General features: G+C 38.4%; 1 protein-coding gene across 2 annotated transcripts in view; it reads right to left on the reverse strand.

The window, feature by feature from the left end:
• The window catches only part of LOC145996004 (WD repeat-containing protein WRAP73-like), a 28681-nt gene extending 12201 nt beyond the window's left edge, over positions 1-16480 (reverse strand). The window contains exons 1-5 of one of the 2 annotated variants that reach the window (XM_083132155.1): positions 16326-16480; positions 12652-12843; positions 8212-8394; positions 3236-3412; positions 1200-1421 (exon numbers count right to left, since the gene is read on the reverse strand). In XM_083132155.1, coding sequence (XP_082988281.1) covers positions 1200-1421; positions 3236-3412; positions 8212-8394; positions 12652-12804 — 735 coding nt within the window. In that variant the 5' untranslated portion in view covers positions 12805-12843; positions 16326-16480. Of the gene's footprint in view, positions 1-1199; positions 1422-3235; positions 3413-8211; positions 8395-12651; positions 12844-16111; positions 16293-16325 lie in introns of those variants that run through there. The other variant, XM_083132157.1, reaches the window with a different exon arrangement.
• Positions 16481-18767: the final 2287 nt, after the last annotated feature.

Raw genomic sequence — 18767 nt, forward strand, 5'->3', positions numbered from 1 at the left:
TGTGTTCCATACCACCAGAATTTTGTATTTTTTTATTTATTAAATGTGGAGCCTAATTAAAACTGGAGCTATTAATTAATTTGGATCACATTTATACGTCCTTTTTTCCATTTTATGTCTTTTTTTGGATATTTTTTGGATATTATAGTCTTCAACTTCCAAGCCCTAGTCATGACATAATTACATACATATTTTACAGTTGTATAGGACATCAAGTCCCGGGCCATAGTGATAACAAAGCACCAAGGGCCTAGTGATTATGCTTGCAAAAGAAATGAACGGATTCAATAAGGTCCTGTGCCTTGACACATGTTGCACACCCCCTAATGGTGGCTCTGACTTGCACCACCAGTATGGCAGCTTCTTGCAGGTCATCATGTTCACAAAATGGTGTCTGCACAAACAAGTTATCACCAGTAAGGACATGGAAAATTCTTACTAACCAGAAAGAACCTGGGACCGCCATCAACTGCAGAGCTTCTGCTGAACCCCCCCCCCCCCCGAAGAGCTTGAATCCCACCATTTGAAAGCTTCCAGAGCAACGAGTAACATGTGCAAACAATAAAGCCATACTTGGATTTTAACCCATGGTACAAATAGGCAGTGGTGTCAACTCATATGAACTTGTGAGACTCAAGCCTGTTATTATACTCAATTTTAGAAGAAAAAAAAAAGTCTCCTTTCTTAAAAAAAAAATCATCATTATAAGCTTAAAGAATTCTCATACATTAATTACTGACAGGCACTAAACTCTGAAAGTAGGTAGGCAAAAAGCACTGAGAAATACAAAATGAACACTAAAATTGATGAACATTTACAGATTTTTCATTATTTCCCCAGATTAGGCACTCAAAAATCAATTATCTTTGAATTAGACACTTAGGACTAAACTAGGCAAAAATAGCCACTACAAAATTCATGTATTCCTCTCAGAAATGGGCAGAAACTGTTTTTACATGTAAAAACCTACAAACAGAAAAAGGAATTTAGTGAAAAATCTTCGGCCAACTAGGTGAATAAAATTATAAAATCAATCTCAGTTCAAAAGTTGGCACCACTGCAAATAGTTGATATTAGCAACAACGCCTACCTGTAAAGTTCTTATTGGTAATAGTTTAAGTAGAATGAAGAAGTGAATTTGCGTTAAATCAAATTGAGCCAGAAAGGGTGGGACAGAGTTTAAACAATACTCCATTTACCTTTTGATCGTAGCTGCCAACTGCGAGAAACTGAGATGACGGTGCCCAGGAAACTGCTTTGATACCAAGTTCCCACTCATAAGCTTCATACGTCCACAGGCACCTTCCATCAATTGAGAAAAATTTCAGTTTGTAGTACAAAGGACAATCCCAGACACAAATCCTAGAGCTGTCGGGGCACCACAGAAGACCACTAACGCTAGTAAGATCACATTCGAAACTCTAGGGAGAAGATATATTGTGCATTTACTACATAAATTACAATAAAAATAAACTGAAAAATATGTAGCAATATCAAAGTCGGACAACAGTTCAGGTTTTTATTTCCAAATCAGTACTGAAACAATATTTTTACATTTTTGGGAAGACCAGTTGTTTAACCCCTCAAGCCGGTTCGATGTACACGTGTACGTACCCTCATAGTGCTTCTAGAGGCGGTTCGACGTACACGTATACGTCCCCTGTAGTAGTGACGAAATGATGCATATTCTGCCATCTCTTGTTTTCCCACATGAATGAAAACGCATGTAACTCAAGAGTAGACTGCAAAGTGCTGCCATCTGTTGGTTTTCCTTCCAATTACATGAAATTATGTGCGATTGCATCACTTTATTAAAAAAAAAAACAGCTGAGAAATGGCGTCGCACGAGCCGGTAAAGGGCATCGAAACGGACAAAATTTTTTGCGTTTTTAGAGGAAAGTGACGGTGAAGGTTATTTATTATTATTGGTGTTCAGATTGTGAAGTAGGACTGTGTTTCGAAGCATGTTTTAAACTGTACCACACAACGTTGGACTTCTAAACTAACAAGAACACAAGACAGAAGTAGTACTTTGTAAGCGCAACATGTAAATTTTTATTTTTATTATTATTTTTGTTACTATAGTATAAATGTTATTATTTATACATTTTTATATAGTTTGAAGTTTCGTTTACAAGTCTTGAAAATTTCATTGTAATTGAGCAAATGGTTTTTAAGATATGTTCAATTTTGTGACATGCGAAAATTGCTGTTTCGCTGATTTAAAATTACCGCCTCTCGCAGCGGCTGATGGGTATTTAACTCCCGGCTTGAAGGGTTAAAGCCCCGTGCAGGTCTTGTTGCAACTTGCACTTTTAATTTAATTCAAAAGCTTCTGTATCCCATTTTTCCATTTCAGGTAAGTATTTTAGGTAAGAAGTTTTATTCCTGTATAGAGATGGTTGCAAAATAGCCACAAGTACATATCAACTACCTCCCCAAAAAGTCTTAATTCTAGTTCTTCTTTTTCATTGCTGCAATTAGATTTAGACACTGAAAAGCAACATTAAATAACCGAAAAAAAACTGACAAACATTGCAAAGTGCAAAATTCCTATTGATTCAGGATTTGAACATGGCTCCACTTCATACTTGGCCACAGGCACATATCTAGAAATATATTTCAGGGGAGTCTGAACCAAGTGTCTCAGAATAATAATAATAATATAAATGTTTAAATTCAAATAATTATTAATATATTAAATTAGATTAAAATAATATTAATTAACCCATTTTTTTTGGTATTAAATTTTGAAAATTCTTTGAGTTCATGATGTGTACGAACCATTTGTTGAAAATCCACAATAATTTCCAAACAGAATATCGGTTGCCCAAATATTGCAAGGTGTGAAATCGAACCAGTGGGCATTGGTGAGGTCATTTTTGGATACATGAAGAACTCGTGCAATTTTATTATTTTGCTCATAATTTATTTAGTTGACAGCATTCTAACTTAATACATGTTATATTACATTTGATAAGTACTGATTGCTGCTTATATTGTTTTATGCACTCTGATTATACAGGGTGTCAAAAAATGAATGTCTTCATTCGGTGGGAACATGTGAGGAATAACCACTTCGATTGAATCAAATCCCAGGCAGGTCGTTGAATCGTTCCTTGTAAGTGTCCCCTTTAATCAATTCCATCATCAACCATCCTTATCATCACGATGAGACAAAAGTGGAAGAAAAGTGATACTAAACAACAAAAATCAAATTGTGAAAAAGAAGTACCGTGAGAGCTGTCCATGTGGAGCACGAAATGACAGTGATGGAATCTTTGCTGTCCTCGCTCTGTGTAAGGGCCATGAACATACCATCCGGACTGAATGCCAAGCAAGGATCAATTGCTTTTGGCTTCTTGAAGTGCGACACAGATCTATTTACGAGGGACCACACTGCAACCCACAACTGAAAATGAAGTGGCAATTTACATTTACAGAAAATTCACAACTACCGACTAACAAATATATTCATGGCAAAAGGTCATTCATCTTAAATGATTCTAATTTCAATTCATAATACAGGGTGACCCAAAAAAAATGTATGCACATGTTATGAATATCAAAATCAAGTGTCTATTGCATTTTAAAGCACTGGCATTGGAAGAGTTACATTCCAAGAAGAGTCTTATGCTCTCAGTGTAGGTGATCTGTACAGAAGAGTGCAGTTTTGTGAGATACTTGTGCCGAACAGATAGGTTGTAACAAGGGGTAAAGAAGAATACTGTCCGCATTCACTAGACTTTTGTACAGGGATACATAAAAGATAATGTCCATGACACAAAATACTCAATGAAATGATGATTCTTGGTGTTTACTATAGTGTGGTTGGAAAGCCAGAAAAAATGGAAAGAATATTTCACTTCCGGAGAACGTGCTGTTTTGGGGGCGGATACTACATTAATTTCCAAACCTAAAATGCCCGAGACCCCAAGTTTTTAAGCCCTCGTTTGTCTGTAATGGCATCTTCAAAATGGCGGTCATGACGAAGATTCTAAACCTGAAACCTGTTAGTTCCCAGTTAAGTTTCTAGTTAAGCAGTTCCCAGTTAAGTTTCTAGTTAAGCAGTTCCCAGTTAAGTTTCTAGTTAAGCAGTTCCCAGTTAAGTTTCTAGTTAAGCAGTTCCCAGTTAGGTTTCTAGTTAAGCAGTTCCCAGTTAGGTTTCTAGTTAAGCAGTTCCCAGTTAGGTTTCTAGTTAAGCAGTTCCCAGTTAGGTTTCTAGTTAAGCAGTTCCCAGTTAGGTTTCTAGTTAAGCAGTTCCCAGTTAGGTTTCTAGTTAAGCAGTTCCCAGTTAGGTTTCTAGTTAAGCAGTTCCCAGTTAGGTTTCTAGTTAAGCAGTTCCCAGTTAGGTTTCTAGTTAAGCAGTTCCCAGTTAAGTTTCTAGTTAAGCAGTTCCCAGTTAAGTTTCTAGTTAAGCAGTTCCCAGTTAAGTTTCTAGTTAAGCAGTTCCCAGTTAAGTTTCTAGTTAAGCAGTTCCCAGTTAAGTTTCTAGTTAAGCAGTTCACAGTTAAGTTTCTAGTTAAGCAGTTCCCAGTTAAGTTTCTAGTTAAGCAGTTCACAGTTAAGTTTCTAGTTAAGCTAGTTCCCAGTTAAGTTTCTAGTTAAGCAGTTCCCAGTTAAGTTTCTAGTTAAGCAGTTCCCAGTTAAGTTTCTAGTTAAGCAGTTCCCAGTTAAGTTTCTAGTTAAGCAGTTCCCAGTTAAGTTTCTAGTTAAGCAGTTCCCAGTTAAGTTTCTAGTTAAGCAGTTCCCAGTTAAGTTTCTAGTTAAGCAGTTCCCAGTTAAGTTTCTAGTTAAGCAGTTCCCAGTTAAGTTTCTAGTTAAGCAGTTCCCAGTTAAGTTTCTAGTTAAGCAGTTCCCAGTTAAGTTTCTAGTTAAGCAGTTCCCAGTTAAGTTTCTAGTTAAGCAGTTCCCAGTTAAGTTTCTAGTTAAGCAGTTCCCAGTTAAGTTTCTAGTTAAGCAGTTCCCAGTTAAGTTTCTAGTTAAGCAGTTCCCAGTTAGGTTTCTAGTTAAGCAGTTCCCAGTTAGGTTTCTAGTTAAGCAGTTCCCAGTTAGGTTTCTAGTTAAGCAGTTCCCAGTTAGGTTTCTAGTTAAGCAGTTCCCAGTTAGGTTTCTAGTTAAGCAGTTCCCAGTTAGGTTTCTAGTTAAGCAGTTCCCAGTTAGGTTTCTAGTTAAGCAGTTCCCAGTTAGGTTTCTAGTTAAGCAGTTCCCAGTTAGGTTTCTAGTTAAGCAGTTCCCAGTTAGGTTTCTAGTTAAGCAGTTCCCAGTTAGGTTTCTAGTTAAGCAGTTCCCAGTTAGGTTTCTAGTTAAGCAGTTCCCAGTTAGGTTTCTAGTTAAGCAGTTCCCAGTTAGGTTTCTAGTTAAGCAGTTTCCAGTTAAGTTTCTAGTTAAGCAGTTCCCGGACCAGAACAGTCATCAGTTTAAAAGCAGTGGCTACAAAGAAAATTATTCATGTCTGCACATTCTGTTAAATTTTGAAAATGAACTGTATTGTAATAATCACTGACTTTACGAGGGTCACTATTTATATTTTGAGCCTTGGCAACACTGATTGAAGTTAGGTGCGATTTGACGTTTGCACGGAATCGTCTGGCATTATTGACCATAACGTACTTCAAATGTTTTGTCAATAGCTTCATTTGTGTTGTTTATGTTTTCTTGGAGATTGCGCGACAACAATAAAATGGAATTAACGCGTGAACATTTTCGTGCGATGATTTTTTACGATTTTCGACGTGGATTATCAAGACAAGAGTGCATCGATCAACTTACTTCCACATTTGGCGATGAAGTCCCATCCTTTGCCACCGTGAAATGCTGGTATAACGAATTTAATCGTGGCCGCCATTCGCTCACCGACGAGATTCGAGAAGGTCGTCCAAAATCAGTTGTTGTTCAAGAAAACATTGATGCTGTGCAAAACCTAATACTGCAAGATCGTCATGTGACATACTGTGAGATTGAGGCAACCATAGGCATTAGTTCCACCAGCATATATAAAATATTACATGATCATTTAGCTGTGAGAAAGGTATGTTCTCGTTGGATCCCACACAATTTGACAAAAACTCAAAAAGACGCTCGCGTCAATTGGTGCAAACAAATGCTCAATAAATACAATCGTGGTGCTTCAAAAGACGTATATAAGATTGTAACAGGTGACGAATCATGGATATATGCATATGAGCCAGAACGTAAACAGCAGTCGACTGTATGGGTGTTTCAAGATGAACCAAATCCAACAAAAGTTGCTCGCGCTCGAAGCACATCGAAACAAATGGTCGCCTGTTTTTTCGGGAAAACTGGTCATGTGGCAACTGTGCCTTTAGAGGAACGTAGAACGGTCAACTCTGAATGGTACACAACAATTTGTTTGCCAGAGGTCTTCGGTCAAATACGGAAAACAAACAAACGCGGTCGGACCTTCTTCATCAAGACAATGCCAGCTGTCACACATCTCGTCTGACAACCGATTTTATGAACAGTCAAAAAATCGAATTGATGGGTCATCCGCCGTACAGTCCTGATTTGGCACCCAATGACTTCTTCTTGTTCCCGAATGTCAAGAATAAATTGCGTGGACAACGATTTTCGTCGGCGGAAGATGCCGTTGATGCGTTCAAAAACCATATTATGGAGGTGTCTCAAGAAGATTGGAAAAACTGCTTTGACAAATGGTTCGAACGAATGCAAAAGTGTATTGACCATAAAGGAGAATACTTCGAAAAACAATAAAGCAGTTTTCAATGCCAAATTCCTGTTTTTTCATTGTTAGGCTCAAAATATAAATAGTGACTCTCGTATAATAATTCAAAGTGTGTGTACATTTTATTAGGGCACTCTGTATTATCTTCATACTTTCGATTGCTAGAGGCATATTTTCACATATGATATTTCAAAACTTGAATTATCATTTTTCTTTTGGCACTTTATTAGTTCAAATTATTTTTCTTGCAGTTTATGGTTCTTACAAGCACACCATTTTTCAAGTAATGTTTATGTGCTTATAAGAAACATAAACTGCAAGAAAAATAAGTCTACAATGCAAGCAATATGTATATAAGGGGTAAAAATTATTAGTTGTGAAAAATAATTTTACAAAACCACAAAAAAAAAAAAAGAATGACAAGGGTCAGAATTGAGTTACAAATTCTTCAAATGCCAACTAGAGTACAAATATCAAATTTTACTTCACATAATAACATGTATTTCCAAATTCTCTTGTTATTACATACGAGGGTCACTATTTATATTTTGAGCCTAACAATGAAAAAACAGGAATTTGGCATTGAAAACTGCTTTATTGTTTTTCGAAGTATTCTCCTTTATGGTCAATACACTTTTGCATTCGTTTGAACCATTTGTCAAAGCAGTTTTTCCAATCTTCTTGAGAGACCTCCATAATATGGTTTTTGAACGCATCAACGGCGTCTTCCGCCGACGAAAATCGTTGTCCACGCAATTTATTCTTGACATTCGGGAACAATAAGAAGTCATTGGGTGCCAAATCAGGACTGTACGGTGGATGACCCATCAATTCGATTTTTTGACTGTTCATAAAGTCGGTTGTTAGACGAGATGTGTGACAGCTGGCATTGTCTTGATGAAGAATGATCCGACGGCGTGCGTTTGTTTTCCGTATTTGACCGAAGACCTCTGGCAAACAAATTGTTGTGTACCATTCAGAGTTGACCGTTCTACGTTCCTCTAAAGGCACAGTTGCCACATGACCAGTTTTCCCGAAAAAAAAAAACAACAGGCGACCATTTGTTTCGATGTGCTTCGAGCACGAACAACTTTTGTTGGATTGGGTTCATCTTGAAACACCCATACAGTCAACTGCTGTTTACGTTCCGGCTCATATGCATATGCACGGAAACATTTGAAGTACGTTATGGTCAATAATGCCAGACGATTCCTTGCAAACGTCAAATCGCGCCTAACTTCAATCAGTGTTGCCAAGGCTCAAAATATAAATAGTGACCCTCGTATTTCTTGTGAGATCAATTCCATCATATAATTACTCATTCTCATTGTCGTGATTAGTCAAAAGTGACGCTAAATAACAAATCAAATCAGCATTTGCTTCCAACCTCTTCTAAAAAAAATCCTAACAAAATTTTACATTATTTTAAAAATAATACTACACTTACATTAAATCTGATACATCCATAAACAATGCAAGAAAAACATGACTGTTGCACCACTTACATGAAAATCTGCCACGGTAAGAATGTGCCTACTGTCAGGACTCCAGCAGGCACTTACAATTCCACAAAGACCTTCATCTATTTTGCACTTCCAGTCTGGATTCTCCAATGAAAATGCCATGACAGTTGCTCTCTTGTACATGGCACACATAATGTATTCAGAGTCAAATGACCAAATAATATCCTGCCAATAAAATAAGAGTACGGACTGATATCTCAAAGTTGTGCTTTCCAGAAAAATATAAATTTCTGGATCAACTTGATTTGTAACACTTTACCCAAGTTTCTATACTCAAAAATATCCACTACAGTCATAATTTTTACTAACATTGGTACATATACAGAAGTTTGTTCGGGATAAATTTGAATGACTTTCAAGGTGTACTGACCTCATGAAATGCCAAGTCGCTGCCATGACCAGTTGTGTTCTACCCGACCACAGCATTGTGAACTACCACCCTACATCAGAGTTTCCATCCCAGCAAACCATGTTAGAAAGCGGGAAGGGGACCCCGAGGAGAGTGCATGGACAGTAATGTTTCAGAGGTTGTTTCAAGAATCCATAGGACTGGCACCAGGGCTTTTCACCTCAATGTCCTGACAAGATAAAACTGATCTTTGTTTCCTGTTCCATTTACTGATAAAGCAGAGGGTGGTATGGCTTGAGGCCTTGTCCATTTGAATGTGCACCTGTTGAGTGTACTCCCCATACAAACGAGGGATGTCTGTATGGAAGATGGGGTCAAAATGGACGACAAAGTAGGCAGCATTCACCTTCACATATCTGTCAAACTTACATATCAGCAAATTTCCGCATAACTGAATCTGACAACAACCATGAAGCCCCTTGGAAGTGTCCTGACAGAAACGAACAGAGTTGCTGTGCCCCTTGCCATTGGTGACAATATGACAACTGCCAATGAAGTAAATGTAAGTTTCATCCATTGTGACCACAGTCCTCCATTTGGACTTGGCCATGTTTCTTTCATAGTGTTTTCTGCGGTTGATCCTGCATTCTGCAGTGTGGCATGGGGAGATGTGATGCACAAGGCCCTTAGGAATGCATAGCAACCCAAGATGGTTAAGGATGGTTGTGTTCACAGTGGAAGGAGCCATATGCACTCTGCTGGACATTTCATGTTGGGTTGGTTGAATCTCTCGGAGCACAACAGGCGATACTTTCACTGGTGTCCTATGCTTGCGTTACAAGGGGTGGACAAAGCACAGGGAGGTCCCTCCACTGCATTCTTGGTGAGATCAAGAAGCTGATTCAATGTTGTATTGAGCTCGTCTTCAAGCTAGCAAAATGAGATGAAGCATCACTAACAGTAGTGATGCACTGTGCGTAAAGAGCTCCCAAAAACTAAAAAAATCGCGAGGAAAACAATTCTGACATGTCACTACTTAATGGCTGAAGTAATTTTCATTGCATTCCCAAAAAATGGATGAAAAATCCGAGCAACGTTCTAATTTTCCATCACATTTACGTAAAAATGGATAAAAGCCCAAGCATCTCCAACCACATAGCGTTTCATCATGTAGAACGTGGAGATCGAATCAAGAGATGTTGCTCAGCCCCACCAATTGTTGCACTTGATGGTAGAGACGGCCCTAAAAGGGCCATGTGTGAATCCCTAGCTTAGCATTTAGTAATTAATGTAAACTCATGTTTAGATTTAAACATTTCTGACTGAGCAATGAGAATGGCAGATTAGGGTGAAGGAGTAAACTTACCCTGCTCGGTAACGAATAAATCTATAGCTCTACCTCCTCCAGACGATTCCCAACGAAAGACCCCGTGCTACACCCTCTCACCTGGTTTTGTTCCATCCTCTTGATCTTCGCTTACTTCGTTAAAGGTAAACGTCCTTGCCGTTTCCTGTGTAAACTCATTATTCTACAATATTCTCTCAGCAAGTCCTGGCAGATTCTTTATTCGTTACCGGGCGGTGAATGTTATGCTATTACAGGTTCCTTTTGATTGCTTTGATTTGGTGTTTTAAGTCCACTTTATGCACAGTAAGGCTAATCTGGACTGGACCTACAGCTTAAAGTGGGATCCAAACCACTATGCATCTCCACCGGGTATCGAACCCGGGACACCTTGATTACAAGGCAACGACGCTACCACTGTGCCATCTGGGAGGCACTAAAGTTGTATCATCATGCACTACTTGCATTATGTTACTCCAGACCTGCATAATACTTGTTCATTTCAACTCCTAGTATCCACATGTGTCTTCCAGATGGCGCAGTGATAGCATCATCACCTTGTAATCAAGGGGTCCCGGGTTCGATACCTGGTGGAGACACATAGTGGTTCGGATCCCACTTTAAACTGTAGGTCCAGTCCTGATTAGCCTTACTGTGCACAAAGTGGACTTAAAACACCAACTCAATCAATCAAAATCCTAGTATCCACACTATCTGCAGTCAACAACAATGATATTGTCGAATAATGATTCAAATGTGACCTAATTTGTCAAAACAGTGACCCAAAAGTAGCTGTAGCAAGTTTTCTACTACAAGCTATAAAAATTTTATACAAAAGCTACAGCTACAATTTTAAAACTGTAGTATGCTACATTGAATCATAGTAATTTAGACTCAGGAAGATGTTGCGTAGGCAAATAAACTGAAAAATTTCATGTTCAAGAGTATATTTCGCATATAATAAAACAAAACAATGTGGTAGCAAAATCCATTCCCACCGTTCCAATTCACATACATTCGCTCGATGCCTTCACATCCTTCATATCACACCGTCTCAGACGAGAGTAGGCTGGCAAGGTATCGGCTCCACCCTAGTATCACTAGACCATTTGGTGTTCGTGCAGACGAGATCCTGTCAGCACTTGGTGTTGACAGTGATCTTCCTGGGGTCTCTCCACTCATTCCGCCTCTCCTGATTTGGGAGTTTCCTGCACCTTCTATCGATTTCTCTCTGACCGCCCTTCCAAAAGCAGAAACACAACTGGTTGTATACCAGCAGCGGTTTTTAGAGCTTTGCGCAAAGCACCCAAATTTTAATGTATTTTATACGGATGGGTCCAAGACTGTCGAATCAGTCGGTTGCGCCTTCGTCCTAGACTCTCAAAGTTCCAGTTACTCGCTACATCCTGCCTGTTCCATCTATACGGCAGAGTTGTACGCCATTCTAAAGGCACTGGACTTTGCAGACGTCAATGGTCTGAAGAAAGTCCTTGTGTGCTGTGATTCGACCAGCATTTTGCAGACTCTGGATTTGCCGTATTCCCAGCATCCGGTAGTGCAACATATTTTTAAATGGCTTGTGTCTTTATCTGCCAGTGCCGATGTACGCTTCTGTTGGGTCTCTAGCCACGTGGGCATCCATGGGAACGAAGCAGCTGATGCTGCCGCCAAGTCTGCTGATGCAGATGGCAACGTTCTCGTCCACCTTTTGCCAGCTAGCAACCTGCAGAATTTGCTGCGTTGTTCCCTTCTTGACACTTGGCAGGCCGAGTGGGATACGGAAACTGGGAACAAGCTTCACGCCATTAAGCCCACCATAGGTGCTTGGCGTTCCCCATCCCGCTGAGAAGTTCTTCTAACAAGAATGCGTATTGGACACAGCCGTCTAACCCATGGTCACTTGTTGCAAGAGCAGACCCTCCGATGTGTCGTGTTTGTAATATTTTTTTAAGTATTCAGCATATTCTCGTTGAATGTGCCGATTTTGCAGACTTTTAACCTTTCCGGCTGTTTGTCATCCCTGTTGGGTGATGACAACAGTATTTTATCAAATGTTTTTAGTTTTTTGCGAAGAGTTGGCTTCTTCCACCGTCTGTAAGGAGGCGTTTAGTTTGTTTTTTCTGACTTCTTAATGTGTTGTGTTTGTCTCGTGCAGGTCTTTTTACAACCTTGCACTTTAAATTTTTCCCAAGGGGCTGTTTACACCTCCCTTTTTAAATTTTCAGTCAGAATTTTAGATAAGGGGATATTTCCCCCGTATACATAGGAGGGTGCAAAATGGCCTTAAGTGCCGACGCAACCAAAAATTTTAAATCAATCAACATTAAACATTAGCATATAACTTCACATTATGTGTTTTCATTAAAACCAAAGTACAGTGGACTCTCTTTAATTTGAACTCCAAGGGAACACGAAAAAAAATTAATTAGCCAAAATTCGAATTTTTTTTTAAAAAAAAAGTATCATTAAAGACTATTTGTAGGGGATTAAACTTCTCTTCAAATTATCAAATAATTAGAATGAAAAAAAATCCACTGTAAATATACATGTCTCTCTCTATGGATTGTCAACTTTTAAATCATAAAATAACTAAATAAAAAGATATGAACAATGTAAAAACATGCAAACAATACATTCATATTAAAATAATATTCTATTTCATCCATAAATAAGGGAATCATATACAGCATACAGTTCTACAAACAGAATGAGAATCTCGAGAACATACCTCGATATCCTGAACATTTGGGAACACACGAGAAACTTTAAATGTTTGAGCATTTCGTACAACAAGGCTTCGCATGGTGGCATATGCTAGGAACGTTCCATCTGGAGAGAACCTGGGCTGACCATTTATTTGGAAGATCTCCGAGAAGTTCATTCTGCAGAAATCTTGTGCAATCCTTCACATTTTCAGTTGCTGAAAACATTTTTTCTTATCAATAATTATTTATACACACTAAACAATGGCATGCATTTTCATTTAATTGGATATTTCAAACACAACCAAGATGTAAAAATTAACAAGGAAATTTTGTTTCTCATATTACTGGTATTATTACCTGAACATTGAATGATCTGAGTAGATAAATCTAACACAGTGGTTCTCAACCTTTTTGAGACTGGCCTGGTAAATTCTATTTTTAAAAGTTGATGCCCTCTTGAAATTAAATATCAATAAATAAATTATGGTATAATTAAAAGCATAATAGCTCGATTATGTCAAGATTTGTAGACAAATATACAATTAGATGTCAACCACTGTATCTAATGAAATCTTGTGGTTTCCTCAAGTGAACATCATTAAATTACTAAGTAACTGCTGATTTTAACTGGCACACTCCATTTTGAACATTGAAGAATTCCAATTAATACTAATTGGGAAATCTATGACTATACTACTATACTTGGAAAGCAATGTTTTTTCCTTTCTTTTCTGGGAGAATGCAATGGTATACTCGGTACATAACTTTTTGTGAACTGAGAAGTACACGGTAATGATATATTTGCACTGTTTCCTGGGTGTTACATCCACTGAAGAAAGAAATTACAAATCTCACAAGGAAATCTCAACAGTAAAACATGTAAGTAAATAAACACTTAAATTGTCAAACACAGCAGTTAGGTACTACTGAATCAATGAGTGAACGATGCACAGAAAAGGTAGGAGCTAAAGAATAAGCAATGTGTAACATACTGTTGCCAACTGCTGGGAAAAGTATGAGAAAATATCTTGTTCCAATTAAATCACAGGATTGTATAGTATTGTTTCATTGCTTATATTCATCAACCTTTTGCATTCCCCTGCCATTTCCCTTTCGTTCTCTCTTCACTCCTTGCCATTAATAGCACACAGTGTTGCTAATGAACATGATGACCTGCTTTTACCATCTGTAAGAGTTTCCGTATGATATTAACAAGGTATGCCTTGATCTCATATAAAAATAATCCATGCTTAACACATGATGTAAAACAACATAGTAGGAAACATGACCCTCAGGTAGTAAAATTAGAACTTTTTCGCAATTCCAATAATCAAGAAGTGCTTTCATCAATAATAGGAAAAATGGTGAAAAAATATGTCTTAAATTTAGTGAAATTTTTAAAAAAATCATCTCATTGGAAAGTCATAATGGAGTAACAAAGATCTTTAAAAAATCACAAATGACAGACCAAAGTAAGTGAAAAAACTGACTTTCACTGGCCATTTTCCACCTCAATGCTCACAGCATTTGTTCATTTCAGATAGGTGAAGTTGGTTAGGTTATTCCCAGCATTTCCTTGCAAGTAGAAAGGTTTTAAATACAATTTTTGGTAACTATTCGATCTAGGCAGAACAGATTTATTCATTTTTACAGAAGAAACTACTTAAGGAAATGAGTTTCTGTAGCATTCTGAAAGTTCGTGGTCGTATTTTCTTCCATCGTGTAATCTATCCTAACTATGCTTGCCTAACCTAATCTTGCTGGAAATGGTTTTTGGGGCTATCAGTCAATGGTTTTTGGAGCTATCCGTCAATGGTTTTTGGAGCTATCCGTCAATGGTTTTTGGAGCTATCCGTCAATGGTTTTTGGAGCTATCCAGGTATTTTTCAGTTACGAAGGGTTGGAAACACTGCATACCTAAATGATCCACCACGCTTCTTAAGCTGCGCCCGCCACATTGTGTGTTGCGCAAGCGAAAAAAAGGAAGAACAATAATTACTCTTAAATGTGAAAATTTAAATTAGGTAACAGTAGTATAAGCCGGAGACGGATTTCTTAAAATTTACAGGAGAAAAGACGAGAAAGTACTTACGGAATTGAGGACTTTCTGAAGCCGGGGAAATTGTTTTTTAGAATCGTGCAACGTATTTTGCCTGTAAATAAGGTATTTTTCGTCAATCATGCATCTCCGTTGTACGATAGCTCGTGCCGCCATTACCATCGACTACGTGAATCAAATGTTCCGTGCGTTCGGTTATGTAACCCCCTCACAGTGTAGCAACCACGCGGAAGTTTCACAAGATGACGGGTGAGCGGTTTTTTTCCCCCCAATGTAAGGTAAGACTCTAGTTCACGTCCTTTTCCTAAGGAATACGTGTCATATATCGTTGGAAAGCTTATTTTATAAGGAATTCAACAACGTAAATCCCAAAGCGAGCAAAAATTTCCTGAAGGAGTAAATCGAGAAAAACCGATGTTGTCCGGATATGTGCAATTGAACGTAATGGGGATTTTTTTTAGATTATGAAGCACATATTTAGGGGTGAAATGAGTGCTAATGGAACCTAACCTAACAGGCCTAACCTAACCTCCTAGGCATACCTCGACCCCGTGAATGGATAGTGGGGCTATCGTGAACAAATCGAGAAAAACCGATGTTGTCCGGATATGCGCAATTGAACGTACTCAGGAATTTTTTAGATGATGAAGCACATATTTAGGGGTGAAATGACTGCTAATGGAACCTAACCTAACCTCGTAGGCATACCTCGACCCAGTGAATGGATAGTGGGGCTATCGTGAACAGAAAGTGTAAAAAGAAAAAGGTACTTACCCAAAGAGATGCCGGGTGCCGCACCACGATCGCGCACCACGAACGCAAAGAAGCAATCACCATGCAGATAAGGACGTAAAGTAGAGTCTAGCCTCAATTTTCGCTTAAAAACCTTTTGTGAATAGTTTGTGCGGCATTTATCGGTTCATAAGTTTGGAAACACTGCACATCAGCTGACGATACTGCATATCAGCTGACGATAGACAACGTGAGTCAAAATTTGCACGCCGAATTAGCAACGACCAATAAATGATTATAATGTTAAAAATAACGCTTTTTTCATGAAAAAAAGTGATCCGCAGCTTGAAAAATCTTCCGGTATGCATAGGAGGTAAGTAGCAATGATTTTTATTTGAAAACAAACGAGTTTAATGTGTCTCCGGCTTATACTACTGTTACCTTAAATGATTTTCGTGAAAAAAGCAAAATTACACAAAGAATCTTTCTCAATGCAGAATAGTTAAGTAGGAATGTAAAAAAAAATGACGAAATAAACGAGCGAGAGGTGTTCTGCCGAGATCGAATAGGTACCGTTCACCTTATGTGTTTTTCTATTTTTGTAATTTTACGTTGCATTTCGGCCACTTTTGGCTAATTGCAACAATGGGGAAGAATGCTGATTAGATTAAATCGATGAAGAGATAACTTACTCAGGCTGGGACCTTCGGTGGCGAGATCCAAAACAATCATGCAGCATACAGAAGTTAGTTTGCTCAAATGATGATTTTTCGTAGAATAAGTTCATTCCATTTTTGTTGCTTAATGTTTGCATTACCACAGCAAAACCCGTACCTTCCTCCTTTCGGGAAACAAAAATTTAACAGAATATATGAATATATGTTATGAAACTCTGAACTCTATTACCTGACAACTCCTCCAGAAATAGCATCAGCTGATTCGCAACCGAATGAGCCGCGCCAAGTACCTACTCTAACTAATTGTCAATTTCGCACATCAAGAAACAACCTTAAATAAAAAAAATATTTATATACATCAGTATGCAGGACATATTTAGATCATATGAACTTAACCATAGCATAAACTCAATCATATAACATTCAATGACATAGAATCTAAATTAATTGACATTCACGTGATATTTCGCAGATATCTCTGTGATGCTGGACAGATCGTATTGTCTACCAAGTATCATTGTTCATTAGTCACTTCCCAATTTTTTCGGTGGCGGCGCCACCCTAGTTGTTCCATTTCGTTCGTCATTTGCTTGCCCTTAAGAAACCATTGTAGCGCAATGAGCTCTAAAATTGTGCCATTTGGGTCTTTCGCAGCTGCCACAGATTGAAAATACGAAAAATTGCCAAATGATCCAGAAAAATATATTAAATATTGCTTGCGCATAATATTTATCATGGGCGTCCTCAGATGGGGATATTGCCCCCCTGATATATTAGGAAAAACTTCATATAATTCGAATGGTGAAATTTTAGCATGAAAACATGGATGAGGGGTGCCATGCAAGACAGCAGATTATGGTCGTGTCCGAGAGATTATTAGGGGTGTGCGGGACAAAATTTCATGGGTCGGGACGGGGGAAAAAAGCAATTTTCGGGACGGGAAATGTTCGAAATTTCCTGAAGTTCTGAAAATCTCGAGCTCTACACGTCATTTCCACCTTAAATGGTTGGTTTTGAATTTCTGGTACAAAAACTTACCATTTCCAATAAGTTCCAGACATTTACAGTGCAGAAAACGTCCAGAATTAACCACTTTTCAAAATGACCATTCGGCATTTCCCGACTGCTCGGGATCCCGAAAAGTCGGGATGTCGGGACCTTGCACACCCCTAGTAGATATAACCGAGAACACGTTGTCTTTCCACATTTTAAACACTTGTTTTTCGCCACAGAAATCACATAGCATTTGCAAATGTTCTTAATAAATACATTCGTGGGCGTGTATATAGTTCACGTAAGGGGTGGGGGATCAACTTTTGGTCTGAGTAGAGTTGCAGGCAGGGCCGTATCAAGGTTTGTGGAGGCCCCTGGTCAAAATGTTTTGTGGGGGGCCCTCCATTTTTTATTATTTTTTTACTAGGAGTTTTATTAGCTCAATCTGTTAACCACCAATTTTCAGCAGTTGAAATGGTAGACCTGAATCGAACATATCGCAGAGAGTTTTGCAGGGAGAATAGCGCAGTAAAATGAAGTTACAGGACGAAAATTATAGCGCTATAGCAGCAGTAAAATTCTGCATCTAAATGTCTACAATATATTATGATGAGTGAACACCGTAACTACAATATGTAGTAAATACTAAGGGGGTTCAGACGGAAACAGAGAACTGAGCAGTAGACTGTACTAACGTACATAATTTATTATAAATGATACTATTTACAATTAAGAGTAAGCATGTCAGTACGTACGCACGGTCCATCTACTGGACAATTACCGACAGGTTCATTGTGGAAATTGTAGTAACTACACTTTCTTCAAGAAAGTTCCCAAAGGCTTAACAATTATAGTAGACACACTTTTCTTGCCTCTTTTGCCGAAAATTCATCTACTATATCATCAAAGTCCAATTCACGAAGAAGTTCATGTTCAGTGCTTAATAAAAAAAAAAAAAGATTCGATAAGCGATCCTGTCCCGTGGCAACACAAAGCCTGTTTTTCACTAATTTCATTTTTGAGAAAGATCTTTCTCGGCTGCAGTTTGTTACCATTAAGACCAAATACATTCTAAAGAGAATTTCGACATTGGGAAAAGTACTGCAGAACGGGATCTTACATAAAATATTATACATAGACAGTTCCATTGGGATGTCTTCCTGATGTTTGACATTGCTACTGCAAGGTGTGCAAACTGTATTCAGATCATTCTCTAGCGAGGGTTCCAGATCCTCCTCGTAGATGCTCACAAGCAGATGTAATTTGTGATGGAGTTGCCACTGCAAGTTCGTTTAGAATACTGAACCTCTTTGTGACAGTTTCAGAGGGAAAAGTGCTGTCTGCGAGTGATGAAGTGATTTGATCAATCACTGGTAGAAAACTTTCCACTGTGAAATGTTCACTACGCGAGAGGTGGGTTTGAGGTTCATTTTCATAGTCAAGAGGATTCGGTCGGACGTTTCTCACCCGCTGACGTGAGTGTTCCTTATTGTACTCTTCTGGCTATCTCCTCATATTCAGAAAACGAGTTCCTTTCTTGATTCTACGAACTTCTTTAAAGATCTCAAAATGTCAATGGCAGACTGAAGAACTAACCTTGGATCCTGTAGTGTTTTGCTCGTAGCATCAAATCTCTCTAAAATGTCATTCCAGAAGACGGCTAACAATGTGATTTCCA

This window comes from Lepisma saccharinum, chromosome 12 (assembly GCF_977018435.1).
Source record: "Lepisma saccharinum chromosome 12, izLepSacc3.1, whole genome shotgun sequence".
Lineage (NCBI taxonomy): Eukaryota > Metazoa > Arthropoda > Insecta > Zygentoma > Lepismatidae > Lepisma > Lepisma saccharinum.